This window comes from Lepidochelys kempii, chromosome 1 (genome assembly GCF_965140285.1).
Source record: "Lepidochelys kempii isolate rLepKem1 chromosome 1, rLepKem1.hap1, whole genome shotgun sequence".
Classification (NCBI taxonomy): domain Eukaryota; kingdom Metazoa; phylum Chordata; order Testudines; family Cheloniidae; genus Lepidochelys; species Lepidochelys kempii.
Window position 1 is genome coordinate 166,464,182 of NC_136380.1, and position 17,750 is coordinate 166,481,931.

Consider the following 17,750-nt stretch of genomic DNA (forward strand, 5'->3'; position numbering starts at 1 on the left):
TACATTCCAACTTCTGTGCATTGCCCTCAGCAGCCGAGACCTTAAGGAACACACCACGCACCCCTGCCGACTGGCTTTGGCAGATAAGGAAGAAGCCGAGATGCAGCAAAGAAGACCTGTTCAGGGAGGTGCTGCAGTGCGATGACAGACGCACCAGGGAACGCAGACTGCTGGGAAGCCAATGTAGCATTTGCTAGGCAAGCGACAGAGCAGATGATAAAAGTGATGGAGGATCAGACAGAGCTGCTCAAGTCTTTGATACAGCTGCAGACTGAGCAGATCAGCGGTTGACCTCCACTGCAGCACATGCACATGTACAATTCTTTGCCAACCCGCCCCCCCATGCCCACATGTTCCTTTTCACTTCACAGCCCTCCTGAGTTTCCCCATCACTCCACCCCCTCTCACAGCTTGGACAACGATAGCTGGAGCTACACACCGTTGTGAGGTTTCACCCTTTTTAACAATAAATAAAGGCTAAGGTATTTAATGGTACAGCGTTTTTATTCTGTGTTCTACAAAAGCGTATAGCAATTAATTCACTCTCGGGAACAGGCTTCTAAAGCATTTTGTTGCATGAATCTAGGGCCCTAAAATTGTACATGGATGCACCCAGGAAGCAACTCCAAAGCAGACGTGTTACTGCCCCTCATTGTCAAAGTGGTTCCTCAAAGCCTCTCTGATGTTAATAGCAGCCCTCTGGGCTCCTTTGACAGCCCTAGGATCCGGCTGTTCAAACTGCACAGCCAAGCGCTCTGTCTCAGTGCTCCACACCTGTGCAAACACTTCACCCTTAGATTCACACAGATTATGCAAAGTGCAGCATGTGGCACCATGGAAATATTACCCGCTGTGAGGTCTAGCCTGCCATTGAGACACCTCCAGCGACCTTTTAAATGGCCAAAGGCACATTCGACTTCCATGCGGCACCTGCTCAGCCTGTTGTTAAAACCCTCCTTGCTGCTGTCCAGGTGCCCTGTGTAAGGTTTCATGAGCCAGGGCTTTAAGGGGTAAGCTGGGGTCTCCCAGGATTACTATGGGCATTTCCACATCCCCCACTGTGATCTTGTGGTCTGGAAAGAAAGTCCCCGCCTGCAGCTTTCTGTACAGGCCACTGTTCCTGAAGATGCATGTGTCATGCACCATTCCAGACCAGCCTGCACTGATGTCCATGAAATGCCCCAGGTGATCCACAAGCACCTGCAACACCATGGAGAAGTATGTTTTCCTACTGATGTATTCTGAGGCAAGGTGGTCTGGCGCTAAAATTGGAGTGTGTGTGCCATCAGTCACCCCGACAATTAGGGAAACCCATCTCTGCAAAGCCATCCACTATTTCATCATGAACATTTCCCAGAGTCACAGTCCTCCACAGCAGGATGTGATTTATTGCCCTGCACACTTGGAATAATACAGTTCCAACAGTGGACTTCCCCACTCCAAATTTATTTGCAACTGACCGGTAGAACTCTGGATTTGCCAGCTTCCATACAGTGAATCATAGAATATCAGGGTTGGAAGGGACCTCAGGAGGTCATCTAGTCCAACCCCCTGCTCAAAGCAGGACCAATCCCCAACTAAATCATCCCAGCCAGGGCTTTGTCAAACCTGACCTTAAAAACTTCCAAGGAAGGAGATTCCACCACCTCCCTAGGTAACGCATTCCAGTGCTTCACCAGCCTCCTAGTGAAAAAGTTTTTCCTAACATCCAATCTAAACCTCCCCCACTACAACTTGAGATCATTACTCCTTGTTCTGTCATCTGCTGCCACTGAGAACAGTCTAGATCCAACCCCCTTTCAGGTAGTTGAAAGCAGCTATCAAATCCCCCCTCATTCTTCTCTTCCGCAGACTAAACAATCCCAGTTCCCTCAGCCTTGCCTCATAAGTCATGTGTTCCAGTGCCCTATTCATTTTTGTTGCCCTGCGCTGGATGTTTTCCAATTTTTTCACATCCTTCTTGTAGTGTGGGACCCAAAACTGGACACAGTACTCCAGATGAGGCCTCACCAATGTCAAATAAAGGGGAATGATCACATCCCTCGATCTGCTGGCAATGCCCCTGCTTATACATCCCAAAATGCCATTGGCCCTCTTGGCTACAAGGGCACACTGTTGACTCATATCCAGCTTCTTGTCCACTGTAACCCCTAGGTCCTTTTCTGCATAACTGCTACCGAGCCATTCGGTCCCTAGTCTGTAGCGGTGCATGGGATTCTTCCGTCCTAAGTGCAGGACTCTACACTTGTCCTTGCTGAACCTCATCAGATTTCTTTTGGCCCAATCCTCCAATTTGTCTAGGGCCCTCTGTATCCTATCCCTACCCTCCAGCGCATCTACCACTCCTCCCAGTTTAGTGTCATCTGCAAACTTGCTGAGGGTGCAATCCACACCATCCTCCAGATCATTAATGAAGATATTGAACAAAACCGGCCCCAGGACCGACACTTGAGGCACTCCACTTGATACCGGCTGCCAACTAGACATGGAGCCATTGATCACTACCTGTTGAGTCTGACAATCTAGCCAACTTTCTGTCCACCTTATAGTCCATTAATCCAGCCCATACTTCTTCAACTTGCTGGCAAGAATACTGTGGGAGACCACGTCAAAAGCTTTGCTAAAGTCAAGGAATAACACGTCCACTGCTTTCCCCTCATCAACAGAGCCAGTTATCTCGTCATTGAAGGCAATTAGATTACTTAGGCATGACTTGCCCTTGATGAATCCATGCTGACTGTTCCTGATCACTTTCCTCTCCTCTAAGTGCTTCAGAATTGATTCCTTGAGGACCTACTCCATGGTTTTTCCAGGGACTGAGGTGAGGCTGACTGGCCTATAGTTCCCAGGATCCTCCTTCTTCCCTTTTTTAAAGATGGGCACTACATTAGCCTTTTTTCAGTCGTCCGGGACTTCCCCCGATCGCCATGAGTTTTCAAAGATAATGGCCAATGGCTCTGCAATCACATCTGCCAACTCCTTTTGCACTCTCGGATGCAGCGCACCAGCCCCATGGACTTGTGCTTGTCCAGCTTTTCTAAAAAGTCCCGAACCACTTCTTTCTCCACAGAGGGCTGGTCACCTCCTCCTCATGCTGTGCTGCCCAGTGCAGTAGTCTGGGAGCTGATCTTGTTCTTGAAGACAGAGGCAAAAAAGCATTGAGTACATTAGCTTTTTCCACATCCTCTGTCACTAGGCTGCCTTCCTCATTCAGTAAGGGCTCACACTTTTCTTGACTTTCTTCTTGTTGCTAACATACCTGAAGAAACCCTTCTTGTTACTCTTAACATCTCTTGCTAGCTGCAACTCCAAGTGTGATTTGGCCTTCCTGATTTCACTCCTGCATGCCTGACCAATATTTTTATACTCTTCCCTGGTCATGTCCAATCTTCTACTTCTTGTAAGCTTCTTTTTTGTGTTTAAGATCAGCAAGGATTTCCCTGTGAAGCCAAGCTGGTCGCCTGCCATATTTACTGTTCTTTCTACACATCGGGATGGTTTGTCCTTGTAACCTCAATAAGGATTGTTTAAAAAACGGCCAGCTCTCCTGGACTCCTTTCCCCCTCATGTTATTCTCCCAGGGGATCCTGCCCATCAGTTCCCTGATGGAATCAAAGTCTGCTTTTCTGAAGTCCAGGGTATTCTGGTATTCTGCTGCTCTCCTTTATTCCTTGTGTCAGGATCCTGAACTCGACCATCTCATGGTCACTGCCTCCCAGGTTCCCATCCACTTTTGCTTCCCCTACTAATTCTTCCCGGTTTGTGAGCAGCAGATCAAGAAGAGCTCTGCCCCTAGTTGGTTCCTCCAGACTTGCACCAAGAAATTGACCCCTACACTTTCCAAAAACTTCCTGGATTGCCTGTGCACTGCGGTATTGCTCTCCCAGCAGATATCAGGGTGATTGAAGTCTCCCATGAGAACCAGGGCCTGCGATCTAGTAACTTCCATTAGTTGCTGGAAGAAAGCCTTGCCCACCTTATCCGCCTGGTGATTGCAACATGCTTCTCTACCAAAGGGCAGCTCTCATTCTAGTGTCCTTGAGCAGCAGGTTGGGGGCCAGTTCAGCACATAGCTCCATGAAGGTTACTTTACGCATCCTAAAGTTCTGTACCCACTGGTCGTCATCCCACACGTGTATGACAATGCTATCCCACCAATCAGTGCTTGTTTCCCTAGCCCAAAAACGACCCGGTCTATCGTATGCAGCTGCTCTGTGAATGCCAAAAGCACTAATAAGTTGCTCCTGTTCTTATCATATTTGGGTGTCTGTGATTCATCCTCTGCCAGTAACTTTGTGAGTAACTCTGCTGCCATGCACGATGTCCACATGACAGTTAACAAGGCATAGGAGAGAAGTGTGGGATCCATCCTCTCTCACTGCAGATGCTGGTGTGCAGTACTGACTGATGGAAAAACAGCATGAAAGGAAAGCCAGAACGGTGCGAAAAGAAGCCAGAAACCATTGGAGGGCTGGGACACAAAGCGGTACAGGGCGGGACATTTTGCACATCCCAGGATGCGCTGCACTCCGTTTCTGCCTTCCCACAACACTTAGCAACAGATGGTGCCACCAGGTACTGTGGGATACATACCCACAGTGCATTGCTCACGTTGTCGACAATGGTGCCCTGAACGTGGACACGATCTGTCAACAGAGAGAGCAAATGTAGACTCACTTTCGCAACTTTGCTTTTGTAGTTTTTTGTGTGTCAACATTAGTTCCATCGACAAAACTTACCAGTGTAGAGAAGCCCTTAGATTCTTCCTACCTTTTTCACACAAAATTCACCTTCCACCCTTGGAGACTGACTTCCTCCCTGAAGGCTGCTTCTGAGCACAGCTGAGAAGCAAATGTAGTGGAAAGAGCTAGGAGCCTTGTATCTGAAGGTGGCAGGGTTGGGAAAGATGCTGCTGTAACAGGATTACTGCTGTCTGTCCAGTGCTGTTAATATTTGACAAGAGACAAATTACCTGGGTGAAACAACATCCCTCCTAAAAAACTTCATCACAATCCCACACACTGCTCCTTCCCAAATCCTTCAATCATTCCAGCCTACACTAGCTCTCCTTCAGCAATGCCTTCCCCTTCTCCAGCACTACATGAAGCCTCTTCACAATAGCTCCCATAGCTGCCAGTTGATAGTGGCAGAAGGTGGGGTGGGCTGCAGCCTCTGCTAGCAGCATTATATTACATGCGGGAATGTCTTGCTGGCTAATCTGGCCGGATGGGGGTCAAGTCCCTCTGGCCATGCTCTGGCTATTTAGCTGGGTGATAGGGCCCTTTCGGCTCTTGAAGTGGGCAGAGCTCCCCTAGTTCAGGTGGGGCACAGTCTCCTTAGGCTGGCTGAGGAGGAAGGAGGCCCGTGCTCTATCCCAGTAGCAACTCTTCAGCCCGCAGAAACCAGCCCAGAGGGAGGCAGGCCGGCTACCGCGCCCACAGCTTTCCCACTGGCTGCGCTCGGGGTTTCAATTGCCAAGCCACACAGAAGAGATGCAGACCCCCCCCCCCCCGGTGGCAGACGTGAGGGTGGGAAAGGTAAGGCCTGCCGCCCCAGCCAGCCCCCGGCGCTGCGCCCACACGGGGTGGGACTCGGGAGAGCCACCGCCAGCGCCCCGAGCAGACTGGAAGCACGTGCGGGCGGCGAGCAGCAGCCCTGGCCGGGCAATCCGTGCTGGGCACCCCCTGCAGCCTCCCCGCGCCCCGCACTGCCGAGACTGGCCGCTCCCAGCCTGCGCCCGAGCCGCCCCCGCTGCCAGGGGGCGCGCTGTTACTCCCGCCCCCACACCACGCGCCGGAGCCGGGAAAGGGCGGGGCTCTTCTCCGTCCCCGCCCTTCGGAGACAGGAAAAGGGGGCGGGGCTTTCCTGGCGGGGCTTCCTCTTTGTCCCCTCCCTTCGCGGGAGGGGGGGGCTTTGCCCGGGGCAGGGCTCCGCGCGTGCGCGTCGCTTCCGCTTCCGGCGCTGGGAGCGAGCGGGCGGTTTGAAGGCGGGGGATGGCGGGCGCGCAGTACGTGCCGCCGGGCGCGGGGCTGAACGCGTCCCTGTCGCTGCTGGAGGCGGAGAGCAGCCAGGGGCCGGCGGCGGCGGGGGGCCTGGAGGAGCCGGAGGAGCTGCCCATGGTGTTCCTGTGCGCCGGCTGCAAGCGGCCTGTGGGGGACACGCTGGGCTGGGTGGCCAACGACGAGGAGACCGGCTGCGTCCTGCTGCGCAGTGAGTCCCCCGGAGCGTGCCCGGCTCCGACCCCTGCCCCGCCGCTGCCCGAGCCCGAGCCTGTTCCCGCGGCCGGTGGCCGTTAGTGACGGTTGGTCCCCGTCTGTCTGTTGCAGGCGCCTCCCCCAACGTCTCGGTGGAGAAGGAGCAGAAACTCTCCAGCCGGCCCGGCGAGTGCGGATGGTGAGTGACCGCGGGGCGGGCTCCGGCAGCCGGGGGCGCCCAGGGAGACGGGCACCCCCGAGTCAGGGCTGGGGTACGCCCGGAGCAGCCCCGCCTGATCCCTCGGGCGGGTCAGCCTGCACGGGCGCCGCTTAAGCCGGCGCCAAGCGGAACCCCCCGCCCCGCCCCGGGGTCCGCTGAGGGCTGGTTTCGAAACCGCCGGTAAAGGTGCGGCGTTGGCCTCGCTGCTGAAGAGACTCTCCCAATCCGAAGGGTTTGTGGCTCGGTGACTTCAAAATTGCCCGCTGCAAAGCATCTTAACCCGGGAACAAAAGTGGAAAAAATTTTGTTCAGTTAGTTCATAATCAAAAAGAAAAGGAGTACTTGTGGCACCTTAGAGACTAACCAATTTATTTGAGCATGAGCTTTCGTGAGCTACAGCTCACTTCATCAGATGTTTACCGTGGAAACTGCAGCAGACTTTATATACACACAGAAATCATGAAACAATACCTCCTCCCACCCCACTGCCACAAGTACTCCTTTTCTTTTTGCGAATACAGACTAACACGGCTGTTCCTCTGAAACCTTTCATAATCAAAAAGGCCCAAAAAATCTCAGTTGATTAACAGGCAAACTCGCCTGTAAAAACCCACATAGGGCAAGTGCAAAGGATCTTGCCGAATATGACATGAAACGTAGATACAGCTTGGGAGGGAGGCAGGGAGTTAGGAATAACCTAAACCAGACCACCCGTTTGGAAGTCTCTTATCTAGGATAGTCTAATGTGCTCTGCTATAGAGATGAGGAATGTTCCTTGCTAAAATCATGGTTAGGGTTCAAAGGTTGTATATTTGGAATACGAATGAAACAAAGATATATATGAATCTAGTCTAAGACTGGGAGTGAATGAATTAGAATCAATTTAAATGTTTTCTAAAGAAGTGGTTACATATTTGCTTACAGTATGATTGAAACTTTGTTCTGCTCTGGCTGTTCAATGACCCTTGGGAACATCTACAGATGCACCCCAAAACATCTTGACTACAAGCGAGACTTATTTTGCTTCAATGTTGACTCTATTGAAAGGTAAGGATGAGACCTAAAGGTCCAAGTTGTCAGATAAATATGCTAATTGGTTTTTGCCTTTTAGACTGAGACAAATAGTTTGGGATCATTACTAACACTTTTAGCAATCAGATAACTGTGCAAAACTTGTGTTAGGGTGAGGATGGGGGTGGGTATTTGGAGAAGGTTATGGATTACTTCTCTAAATTCCTTTTGTTCAAGTGCAGTGTTTTCTGTTAATGTCTCCTATATCACAGCACTTAAGTTGTGAAAACATTCCATGTACAGTATAATATTGCATAAGACCTGATATTTACATATCTTGGATGTTCTTTTATATAATACAACTCACAAGTGCATAAAATTACACTAGGTACCCAACACAAAAGCCAGAAGGTACCTCTACTTCCAATCTCATTCCAGAGACACTGCACATAGATACCACAGTGATTGGTCACTAAGTGCGAATGGATTCAGATCGATCTTAAGTAAAATTTGTTCCATTTAACCTCAAGGACAAAGTGAGCAGGATGACAATGTGGTGGTGAAATGTAGGTGTGCTGATGCATTGGCCTTATGCTTAAAGCCAGAAGTTCAGGTGCTGACATAGCTACAATATTTGAAACATGTTTTTCATTGTGATAAATAGTTGATTTAAAACATTCTTCAGTATCTAAATCCTGGATTAAGTTGTTTAACAGTGTGGACTGATTTTAAATCTCTCTTAATCTTGTTTTGCATTTGTACTTTTAATTCTTTTCCTAAGGCACGGTTCATTCTCATTGGTTGCTAACCATTGAAACAGGTTGATTTGCAACTAAATGTAGCCTTTATGCTAAATTTTGTGCATTTTGCTAACTAGGAGAATACGCTATCTATATGTTTAACCAGTTATAGCTGAATATAAATTTATTTGAGAGTTCATTTTTTACTTGTGATATAAGCATTATTTCTGTGGAAATTCAGTTAAGATGCACAAAATAGATTTTTTGAATTCTTTTAGTTAAATAAAACTACCTTAAATGTGCTGGATACGTAAGAAATTTTTATTAAGAGTTTTGCATTTACAACTAACCTAGTAAACAAAGGAAGTACTAGCTTTAGTTAGTGAATTGAATTGATTTGTTCTGGTCACCATGTTCTTCATGAGTTTAGAACCAGCAGTTCTTCTTTGAGTGCTTATACGTGTCCATTCCCACATAGGTGTGTGTGTTTTCCCCGAGCACTGTTGCTGGAAATTTTCCCCCAGCAGTATCCATCGAGTTGGGTCTAGACCACTCTGTTGCTGCGCACACATGATGCTGGTATAAAGGGCCCTGCCAACCCCATTTCCCTTCTGTTCCTTCTTACTGCCTGTGACGGTTGGCTGGAATCCTTCATTGCTCTTAGGCAATTTTCTCTTATTGGTTTTTCGTGCCTCTTTTAGTGTAAATAGTTATAGTTTTAGATAGCTCGGATGCGTCCGCACTTAACTTGCAGGATTGTCTGCCTTGCTAGTGTCGGGGCATCCCAGGTTTTAAGCCCTGCACTTAGAGCTGTCTCAAGTGCCTGTGGGCAGTTCATAGGAAAGACCGCTGCCAAATCTGCAAACGCTTCAGTCCGTAGACCAAGAAGGACCAAGTGGCCCAACTGAAGGTCCTCATAGATGCAGCCTTAAAGACTGGCTTCGGAGCTGCGCTTGGACCCAGCACCAAGCACCTCAGCTTCAGTGTGGAACATTTCTCCATTGACCTGGGACTCTTGGCACCTATTGCCCTCCCCCTGTGCCTAAGAAGAAATACCGCAAGCACCAAGAGAAGACCAGGTCTCCGGTGTCAAAATCGAAGGGAGGCAGGGAGAGAGCAAGATCCGCTCTGGACTGCTTGTCTCCCCTGGCACCACAGCATCAGGTGTTGGCAAGTCCGATGCTGCTCTGACACTTACAAAGGAGCAATGTCAGAGTAGACAACATACTAGCCAGTTTGCGGTGCCGTCAACTCCTGAGGCGTTCACAGCAGTCAGGGACCATCTCACCCTACTGGTACTGGGATCCCCGGAGGATCAAGACTCTGTACCACCAGTTCCACAAAGAGGCAGGGAGCCACCCCCTGAATCTCACCTGGTGCTGTGACCACTGTCTAGGCAGAAGCCCCTGTTATCAGCCACAAGATTGCCTCCTCTACTGTCTCTGGCTTCAAGCAGCACGACATTGCTCTGGTCTCCATACTACAGCTCAGAGCCTTGGTCAGGCTTGAAGGTCAGATCCTATTCCCCTCTGTGACATAGTTGACGTTGCGGCTCTCTGGGCTTTTAGTACTATACTATGGTCCCATGTTCCACAGTACCACCAGGAGCATGGCCATAGGGCCATGACGATACAGTGGCCCTTTTGGAACCCTTGAGGATTTTCCTTCCTCATGGCACCCCCTCAAGGCACTCATACTCCATTGTTTCGGAGGTGAGAGCACCCCCAGCATTGTGCAGGGAGACTCCGGTACCGAGCCTTGGGAGGAAGCCCACTGGGCCTTGGCGGACACTGAGGAAACTACGGAGGCTATGCAGTCGTCCTGCACCTCTCCAGACAAGGCATTAGTGACACCAGGGGCCTCCCATCCACAAGACAACAAATCCTCGTACTCCTTGTGAAAGCGGGTAGCCTCCAACTTGAGTGTCCAAGTAGAGGTGGTCAAGGTGGTTGCGCATAGAAACCTGGACATCTTATCACCAGTGGGACCCTCTAGGATGGCCCTACCTCTACATGATGCCATCATGAAATTGATCAAGGCACTGTGGCAAACCCCTGTCTCTCTGCCTCTGACAGCGAAGTGCACAGAGCACAAGTATTTTGCACTGGACAAGAGGTCTGAATTCCCTTTTTTCTCATCCTCACTGGGATCCCTGGTGGTTGTGGCTGCCAATAAGAAGGACCACCAGGGAAAGACTGCTCCTATGCCTAAAGCAAGGGGTCCAAAGAAACTGGACTTGTTTGAATGGAAAGCATATTCCACAGGGTGTCTTCAACTTTGCATAGCGAACCAGCAAGCCTTGCTGGGTTACTACGATTTTAATATGTGGGAGTCCATGATTAAACTCAAGGACCTTCTCTCACAGGACTCCATGCAGGAGTTTTCCTCCCTTGTCAAGGAAGGGAAAACTGGCTCGTGCCTTTCTGCATGCTGCTGATTCTGCAGCCAGATCAATGGCTACTGTGGTGACAATGCAGAGCAGTTTGTGGTTGCAGTCCTCAGGGCTACCTGAAAAGGTGAAAGAAATGATTCAGGACCTCCCATTTGAGGGAACATCAGTCTTTTTGGAGCAAATGGATCACAGGCTGCATGGCCTCAAGGACTCAAAAGCAACCTTGAAATCCTTGGGACTTTACGTGCCACAGGGTCGAGAAAGCAGTACAGGCTACAAGACAGGCTGCTACTTCTGTCAGCCTCCTACACAGGGCCAACGTAGGAGGAAAAATATGGTGTTTAGACTCAGACCTCCTCCCCTGTCTTTGTCAGCAGGCCTCACTCAACCTGGACCCAGGCACTCGGGATCTCTTTTGAGGAGATGTTCCAGGTTGGCACTGCTATCCCCCCTGCATCGGATCCAGCTACCCCCCCTTATTTTCCAACCGCCTTTCCTACTTCTCGGATGCCTGGACTGAGCTCACGTTGGACCGCTGGGTCCTTAACAATAGAACTGGGTTACACCATCCAATTTCTATCTTCCCCTCCATTCCGTCCCTCTTCAGGGACTCTTCTCATGAGCATCTGTTGCAACAGGAAGTCCAGTCCCTCCTTTGCATGGGAGCCCTAGCAGAGGTTCAGGTTCACATGAGAAGGAAGGGGTCTTACTCCATTACTTCCTAATCCCAAATCCACAGGTGGGCTCAGACACATTTTAGACTAGTACCTCAAGAACTTAATGTTCTGCATGGTCTCCTTGGCCTCCATCATCCCCTCGCTGGATCCAGGGGACTGGTATGCCGTCCTCGATCTAAAGAACAGTTACTTCCACATTTCAATCTTCCACTGCCACAGATGCTTCCTAAGTTTTGTAGCGAATCAAGCCTATTACCAGTTCCCGTGCTCCCATTAGGCCTGTTGGCTAATGAGTCTTCACCAAATGTGTGGCAGTGGTAGCAGCTTTTAAAAAAAAAAGGGGGGGGGGGATTCAACGTCTTTCTGTATCTCTACAACCGGTTAATCAAGGCCTGCTCCAGAGATCCCATCCTGCCTGGGGCTTGAGCCTCATCCTATCAAAGCTCACTGGGCCCCTGTTTGAACTATTAGCATCATGCTCATTGTTACACCTTTCCTGGAAAGTGGCCTTCCTGGTGGCCATCACTTTGGCCAGAAGAGTTGTGGAGATCTGGGCCCTCATACTGGAGTCCCCATACACATTCATTGTTAAGGACAAGGTACAGCTGTGGCCACACCAGTTGTTCCTTCCAAAAGTTGCTTGACTACAGTGGAAATGTGAGACAATCGCTGGTATTCTACCCTAAACTGCATGCAAATAGAGAAGAACAGCGTCTCTACTCGCTGGACGCCTGGAGGGTCTTAGCTTTCTATGTGTAAAGGAGCAAGCCGTTCCGCATGTCTTCTCAACTATTCATAATGATAGCAGAAAGAAAGAAAGGTCTCTCCATCCCTGCACAGAGACTTTCTTCGTGGATTACCTTGTGTATCCAGGAATTTTACAAGCTCACAGACATCCCGCCCCCGGCTATCCTTATAGCTCACTCTACAAGATCCCAAGCTGCCTCCATGGCTTTCCTAGTGCAAGTTCTGATTTAGGTCATCTGCACGGCAGCGACCTGGTCGTCCAGTCATGCAGTAACGATGCACTATGCCATTATTCAACAGGCTACAGAGGATGCTGGCTTTGGCCAGGCAGTTCTGCAGTCAGCCTGTCCTTAAACTCCAAATCCGCCTCCTGTATAACTGCTTTTGAGTCACCTATGTGGGAATGGACATGTGCAAGCATGCAAAGAAGAAAAAACAGTTACTTAACTTTCCGTTAGTTGTTTTTCAAGATGTTGCACATGCCCATTGCAAGACCCATCCTCTGTCCCCTCTTTGGAGGCGGTCATCAAGAAGAACCTGAAAGGGAGCGAGGTAGGCAGTGCCCTTTATACCAGTGCCCTATGCATGCAGTACCAGAGGGCACTAGAGCTGACCTGATACCAGTAGGGGAGAAATTTCAAGCAACTGTACTCAGGGTGCGCATGTACCTACATGGGAATGACACGTGCAACGCATCTCGAAGAACAGCAGTTACAGAAAGGTTAGTAACCATTTTCTCATTCTCTTATACCTAGTTTTTTATTCATAGGTTGGAAGAGGAAACAGTGTCCTTGTGTTTTTTGTTGTTTTTTTTTCAACTCCCAACTAGTTTCTTAACTTTGAACGAGTCCGTCATTGAACTGAATTAGATTGATAAACTGAAATGAAGAAAATGTTCTCTGCACCTGCAGAAGAGGCTACAGCTGTTAAAGGTGGTTTAGCACTTCAGCAGACTGTTCCAATATAAAGAACAGGAGTACTTGTGGCACCAATTTGTTAGTCTCTCTAAGGTGCCACAAGAACTCCTGTTCTTTTTGCGGATACAGACTAATACGGCTGCTACTCTGAAACCTGTTCCAATATACTTATCCAGTGACTTCCACTAGTTCAGTGGTTTGAAATTCTTTAAAACTTCACAGCTTACTATTACTTTAATAGATCATAGTAAGTTGAGGCCTTAACATAAGTTAAGGCAGGGAGGGAGGGAGAGATAGCTCAGTGGTTTGAGCATTGCCCTGCTAAACCCAGGGTTGTGAGTTCAATCCTTGAAGGGGCCATTTAGGGGCAAAAATTGGGGATTGGCCCTGCTTTGAGCAGGGGGTTGGACTAGATGACTCTTCCAACCATGATATTCTATGATTTTAAGTAGTCATAATTAAACATTTTAAATTTTTTAGTTAAAATAAACCAGTATATGACTTAATTCTGTTTTTATTTTAAAAAATCAATATTTTACTCTGTGATTAATAGCATGAGTTTTTTTGATCAGTGCAGCACTTCACTCTGTCACTGTCATAGAGAGCTACTTTTATTGCTAAATGGTCCTTTAAGTTGGCTTCCTTGTTTTGCATTATGACTGACAATCATGTGAACTGTAACTCTACTATATTAGTTACATCCTAGGATCGTCAGAAAAACAAGCTGTAACTGATGATGAACCTTTAACTCTTGAAAGTCGAGCTGGCTTAGAAGAGGCAATAGAAAGGGTAAGATTTCATTTTAAGTAATTCAGGGTTAACTACAATTGAGGAAGATTTACAGCCAAATCAATAATAATCCCACTTAATCACCTATGAGTTCAGCCAGAGTGATCTTAATTTTTATGCATATTATCATGTTTCATTTTTAGACAGTTAATTATAGCCTATTGTGTGTATGTAGTTCAGAATTTCCCTCTAGATACAGTTTTTACAAACAAACTTTTCACTGATGCATTTTTGGATTTCTGACCAGCTTGGTTTGAAGCCATAGAGTAAAATAATTGTACTTGAAATATTTTTCCAGTGTTATACAACAGAGACACAAAATATTTTTAACTATGGAAATGCCTTCTTTTGAGCCTGTAGTCTGGGCTCCTATCATTCCATAATCTTGCAGCCAGGACAGTATTGAAGAGAACACATGAACAAAACTTCTGAGAGAAGCTAAACTTGTGTTACAAAAGATGAACACAGTGAAACTTTCAGCCAAGTGTCAGATAACTCTAGGATAGTTGTGGTGGCTACATTGCTATAGTAGTTGTCAGAAGTAACTGAAGCTCCAAACATTATGTATCCTCTTACTTTTAGAGAGGATGGTGAGTAAAGATTGAAAACAGAAATGTAATGGATCTCCTGTGGTCAATACTAGTTATGTAGCTATCATTGAGCTAGCATTGTGGTGTTGATTTGTTTTGTCTTGTAAATTCATATTTCTGGGAAACTATTTTTTCCAATTTATTTAACAGGCAGAAACTATACTGAAAGCACTGGAGGCAAGACTGTCTGTAGTTGAATCAAGTTTTGCATTACGTCATAACAGCTGAAAGAAACTTCATGTATGTAGCTTATTAGTGGGAACACTTCATGGAAAGCTTGCTTTTATAATCTCCAGAATCTGTTGGAGTGCTGCAAAAGCCTTCCAGTGAATAGCGCAAAAACTGCATCACTGACTTGTGGGATGATGTATGTGAAATTGAAATATTCCCTTCTGCTGACATCCATGCTACCTTTATGTATGGGGTTTTTTTCCTGTCTCCCGGCCCATGCTCTGGGCAACTTCTACCTAAAAGGGTAGTTAAATAGATTCTCCTGAAGCAGACTAGTGCTGTTTGGATTTCAGCTAGCATGACTCGTATCATGGTATAATTTGGGTAGGACTTTTGCCAGTATCTGAGAGAGTCATCCAGAATTATCTGGTGAACTGACATCTATTCAATTTTCTAAAACTAAAGTAACAAGCTAACCCTGAACTTTCTTAAATGATGATTGAGTTGTTCATCATTTTGTTTTATTTTTACAGCCTTCCCTTGACCTGTGCTGCTAGGCATTGAGCAGTAGGATTTAAATGTAGCAGGTTCTGCATTCTAGCCTTGGGCTGGCCAGAATTTATTAACTTTCTTTACTGGAGACTTTAAAAACAAAACAACTTTGCATAGAACATCTTGGGGGAAAAATGCAGTTATTGTGGAGCTTAAAAAAATATTGTGAATAGCCCTTCAACCTTGTTTGAGATGAAGAACAAGTTTAAAATGTATGCTTAAATATAAGCTAAACTCAGTACATATAGTTAAGTGCTCTAGTCTGAGTGTTAACTGGTTCTGATATCAGTTTTGTAATTGATTTTTATTTAAAGGGTTGTGTTCTAATATCTTGCAAAACTTAGAATTAGTTTATAAATTTGTTTATGAAACAGATACTTGGACAATCAATGTAAAATGTTTAAAGTCTTGTAAATACATTTCTAATAAAAATAAAGAAACTAGATCAATGATTTGCTGGCTTTCTTACTTCAAGACTAGATGCACTTTCTGTCCCTTGAAACTTTGTGCAAATTGTCAAACTACAACATTTTTGTTTCCAGTATAACCTAAGCTGTGGTAGTTAACACAGATTTGTCAGCAGGCAGCGACACACTCTATTCATAACCAATCAGTGAAAGCAAATCATGCTGTTTATCTCTCTCTTTCTGTTTCTCTTTCAAATAAACGAACACCATTTTATCTGCAAAAGGCTCTCTGATAAATTGAATATATAGATTATAATTAGGCTATAACTAATTTGTGGCTGCATTGTGTAATGTACAACTCAAATTAACTGCTTCACTGAAATTATTTCCTAGTAGGAATTGCTGTACAACTTCTCCAAACTCTAGTGAAATTTATTTTCCTTCAGCATTAGCCATGTAAGATTTTTTTCTTCTGATCACAACAGTTTTATTTTTCCCGTACCCTTTTAAATACTCTTCTTGAGTTATCAACTGTCATGGCCCCATAGTGATTATTTTTGTCCCTCCTCAGTGTTATTTTACTGAAGTTGAACTTTGTGTCTTGTGATCAGATAATCTTTTAGATGCTGCTTCAACTGCTTTTCTGTTTGTTACACTGTTGGAGGGCATGTGCCCAATGCACTCTGGATTCTTTAGGCCAGCGTGGCCTGAGTGTCTTTTTCCATCCTACCTGATGGCATAAAAAGCTGGGCCACCCCAACTGCCCCTCAGTTCCTTCTCACTGCCAGTGGTTATGAGTCAGAACTTGCAGTGTATGAGTGTTTCTCTCTGGTCTATTCATTGTATTCTAAATAGTTTTAAACCTAAATACCTAACGTTAATGATTAACTAACTGCTAGCTTTTGATATTTCAAGTGTTTGCTTTCTACTTTTAAGAAGAAGACTTTTTCTCTTTGCCTGTGAGACTTCACAAATCTCTAGACTTCAAAAATTGCCCTTCATGCAAGGCAGCAATGCCTCTTAATGATGGACATACCAGCTGCTTGTGAGGGGGGCTACACACTTTTTAGCTTCTGTAGGCTGAGTTTATTATACACCAGGGGCTCCTTGCATTCCTCAATTCCACCCCACAAATGCCCTGTGTACCACCCTCCGGTTGTCCTCCTGCCAAGGGTTCTGTGTACTTATTCCCCATATAACGGGGACCAGCATTTTCTCCCTTCTGCCCTCCCCACAATTTTTTATGTGGGAGATTAATATGGTGACACCCTCACAAACTTAATTATTGAGAGGATGAGCAGAGGTGAGATGGAGTATTGTTATGCTGGAAGGCATTAATGAGTGCCATCAGTCAGTTTGATCTATAGACAGTTGCAGAGGTGCTTGAAGCTATAGGTGTGCTAAATAGATAGCAGGAGCTTCAGATGTCCCCCATTTTTCTACAGGTTTTCTGATCCCCCCCCCCAATCATCAAGATTCCAGCCATTGATGCTTAGACTAGTACATTCCCTAAAATGTTGGAATTAACCGGATTTGGCCGTTCAAGGTTTATCACATTATATACAGACAGAAGAAATGCCACAAGTTGAATGTAAGGCCTTCAGAAGTTTAGCCAGTTTTTGTTTTGGTGAGGGACACTTCTGTAAAGTGTCCTCAAAAGGAACCCAAAAGGCTAGAGAATTTCACCTAGATTCATAGATACTAAGGTCAGAAGAATGAGCACAGACTCAAAAGGCAAGAGATCTAGACCCACTAACTTAATCAGACTTTATTGAGGTAGCGTTTTCCAGTCAGTCAGTGTTGCCAGCTGCTGTTCTGCTGAAGTGTACAACTAACAGCCTAGATTCAGACTTGCATATGGATGTGTATGTATACTATCCCCTGTAGTTGAAATTACATATTTTATCGGTGATCAACTAGTAACTCCATCTTCAGTTAATTAGTAGTCAATGCAACAGCCAGGTTAAAGGTAATGACTAAAGAAATTTTTCTGTTTAGGTGTAAAACAACTGTTTTAGTACATATGAACACTCAAAATCTTAAACATTGTAGTTGTGAGTTAAGATCCACATATGTCTCTATTTAAAACTTACAGCTATCACTTTCAGTATACTGTGAACCATGCTATGTAGTCTCTCTGAAGTTATGGTATTGCTCATTGCTTGATAGGCAGTATGTGGTGTTGGGCAATTGTTCCTGCATTGTTTTAGTTCTCTCCTGCCTCCTCAGTTTCTCTCCCTGAACTCAGGATAAACAGTAAGCTCAGCTTTATGAAGTGGGTCATATTCAAAATTTACTACTCTAAATTTCTTGCACTTGTCCTATGTGCTCATGAGAACATGT

At 46.3% G+C, this 17,750-nt stretch overlaps 1 protein-coding gene across 1 annotated transcript; it reads left to right on the plus strand.

Moving 5' to 3' along the window:
• Positions 1-5,898: 5,898 nt before the first annotated feature.
• On the plus strand, positions 5,899-15,461 carry MIS18A (MIS18 kinetochore protein A). Its single transcript, XM_073362324.2, has 5 exons — positions 5,899-6,210; positions 6,327-6,393; positions 7,339-7,461; positions 13,594-13,687; positions 14,428-15,461. The coding sequence occupies exons 1-5, from the start codon at positions 5,994-5,996 to the stop codon at positions 14,503-14,505; spliced, it is 579 nt and encodes a 192-aa protein (XP_073218425.1). The 5' UTR covers positions 5,899-5,993; the 3' UTR covers positions 14,506-15,461.
• The last annotated feature ends 2,289 nt before the right edge of the window (positions 15,462-17,750 follow it).

Excerpts from the sequence above, each read along its gene's own strand:
- MIS18A (XM_073362324.2), top strand. The coding sequence starts at position 5,994 with ATGGCGGGCGCGCAGTACGTGCCGCCGGGCGCGGGGCTGAACGCGTCC. Across the intron at positions 6,211-6,326 it reads CGGCTGCGTCCTGCTGCGCA|GCGCCTCCCCCAACGTCTCG; the intron begins GTGAGTCCCCCG and ends TGTCTGTTGCAG. Across the intron at positions 7,462-13,593 it reads AATGTTGACTCTATTGAAAG|TTACATCCTAGGATCGTCAG; the intron begins GTAAGGATGAGA and ends CTACTATATTAG.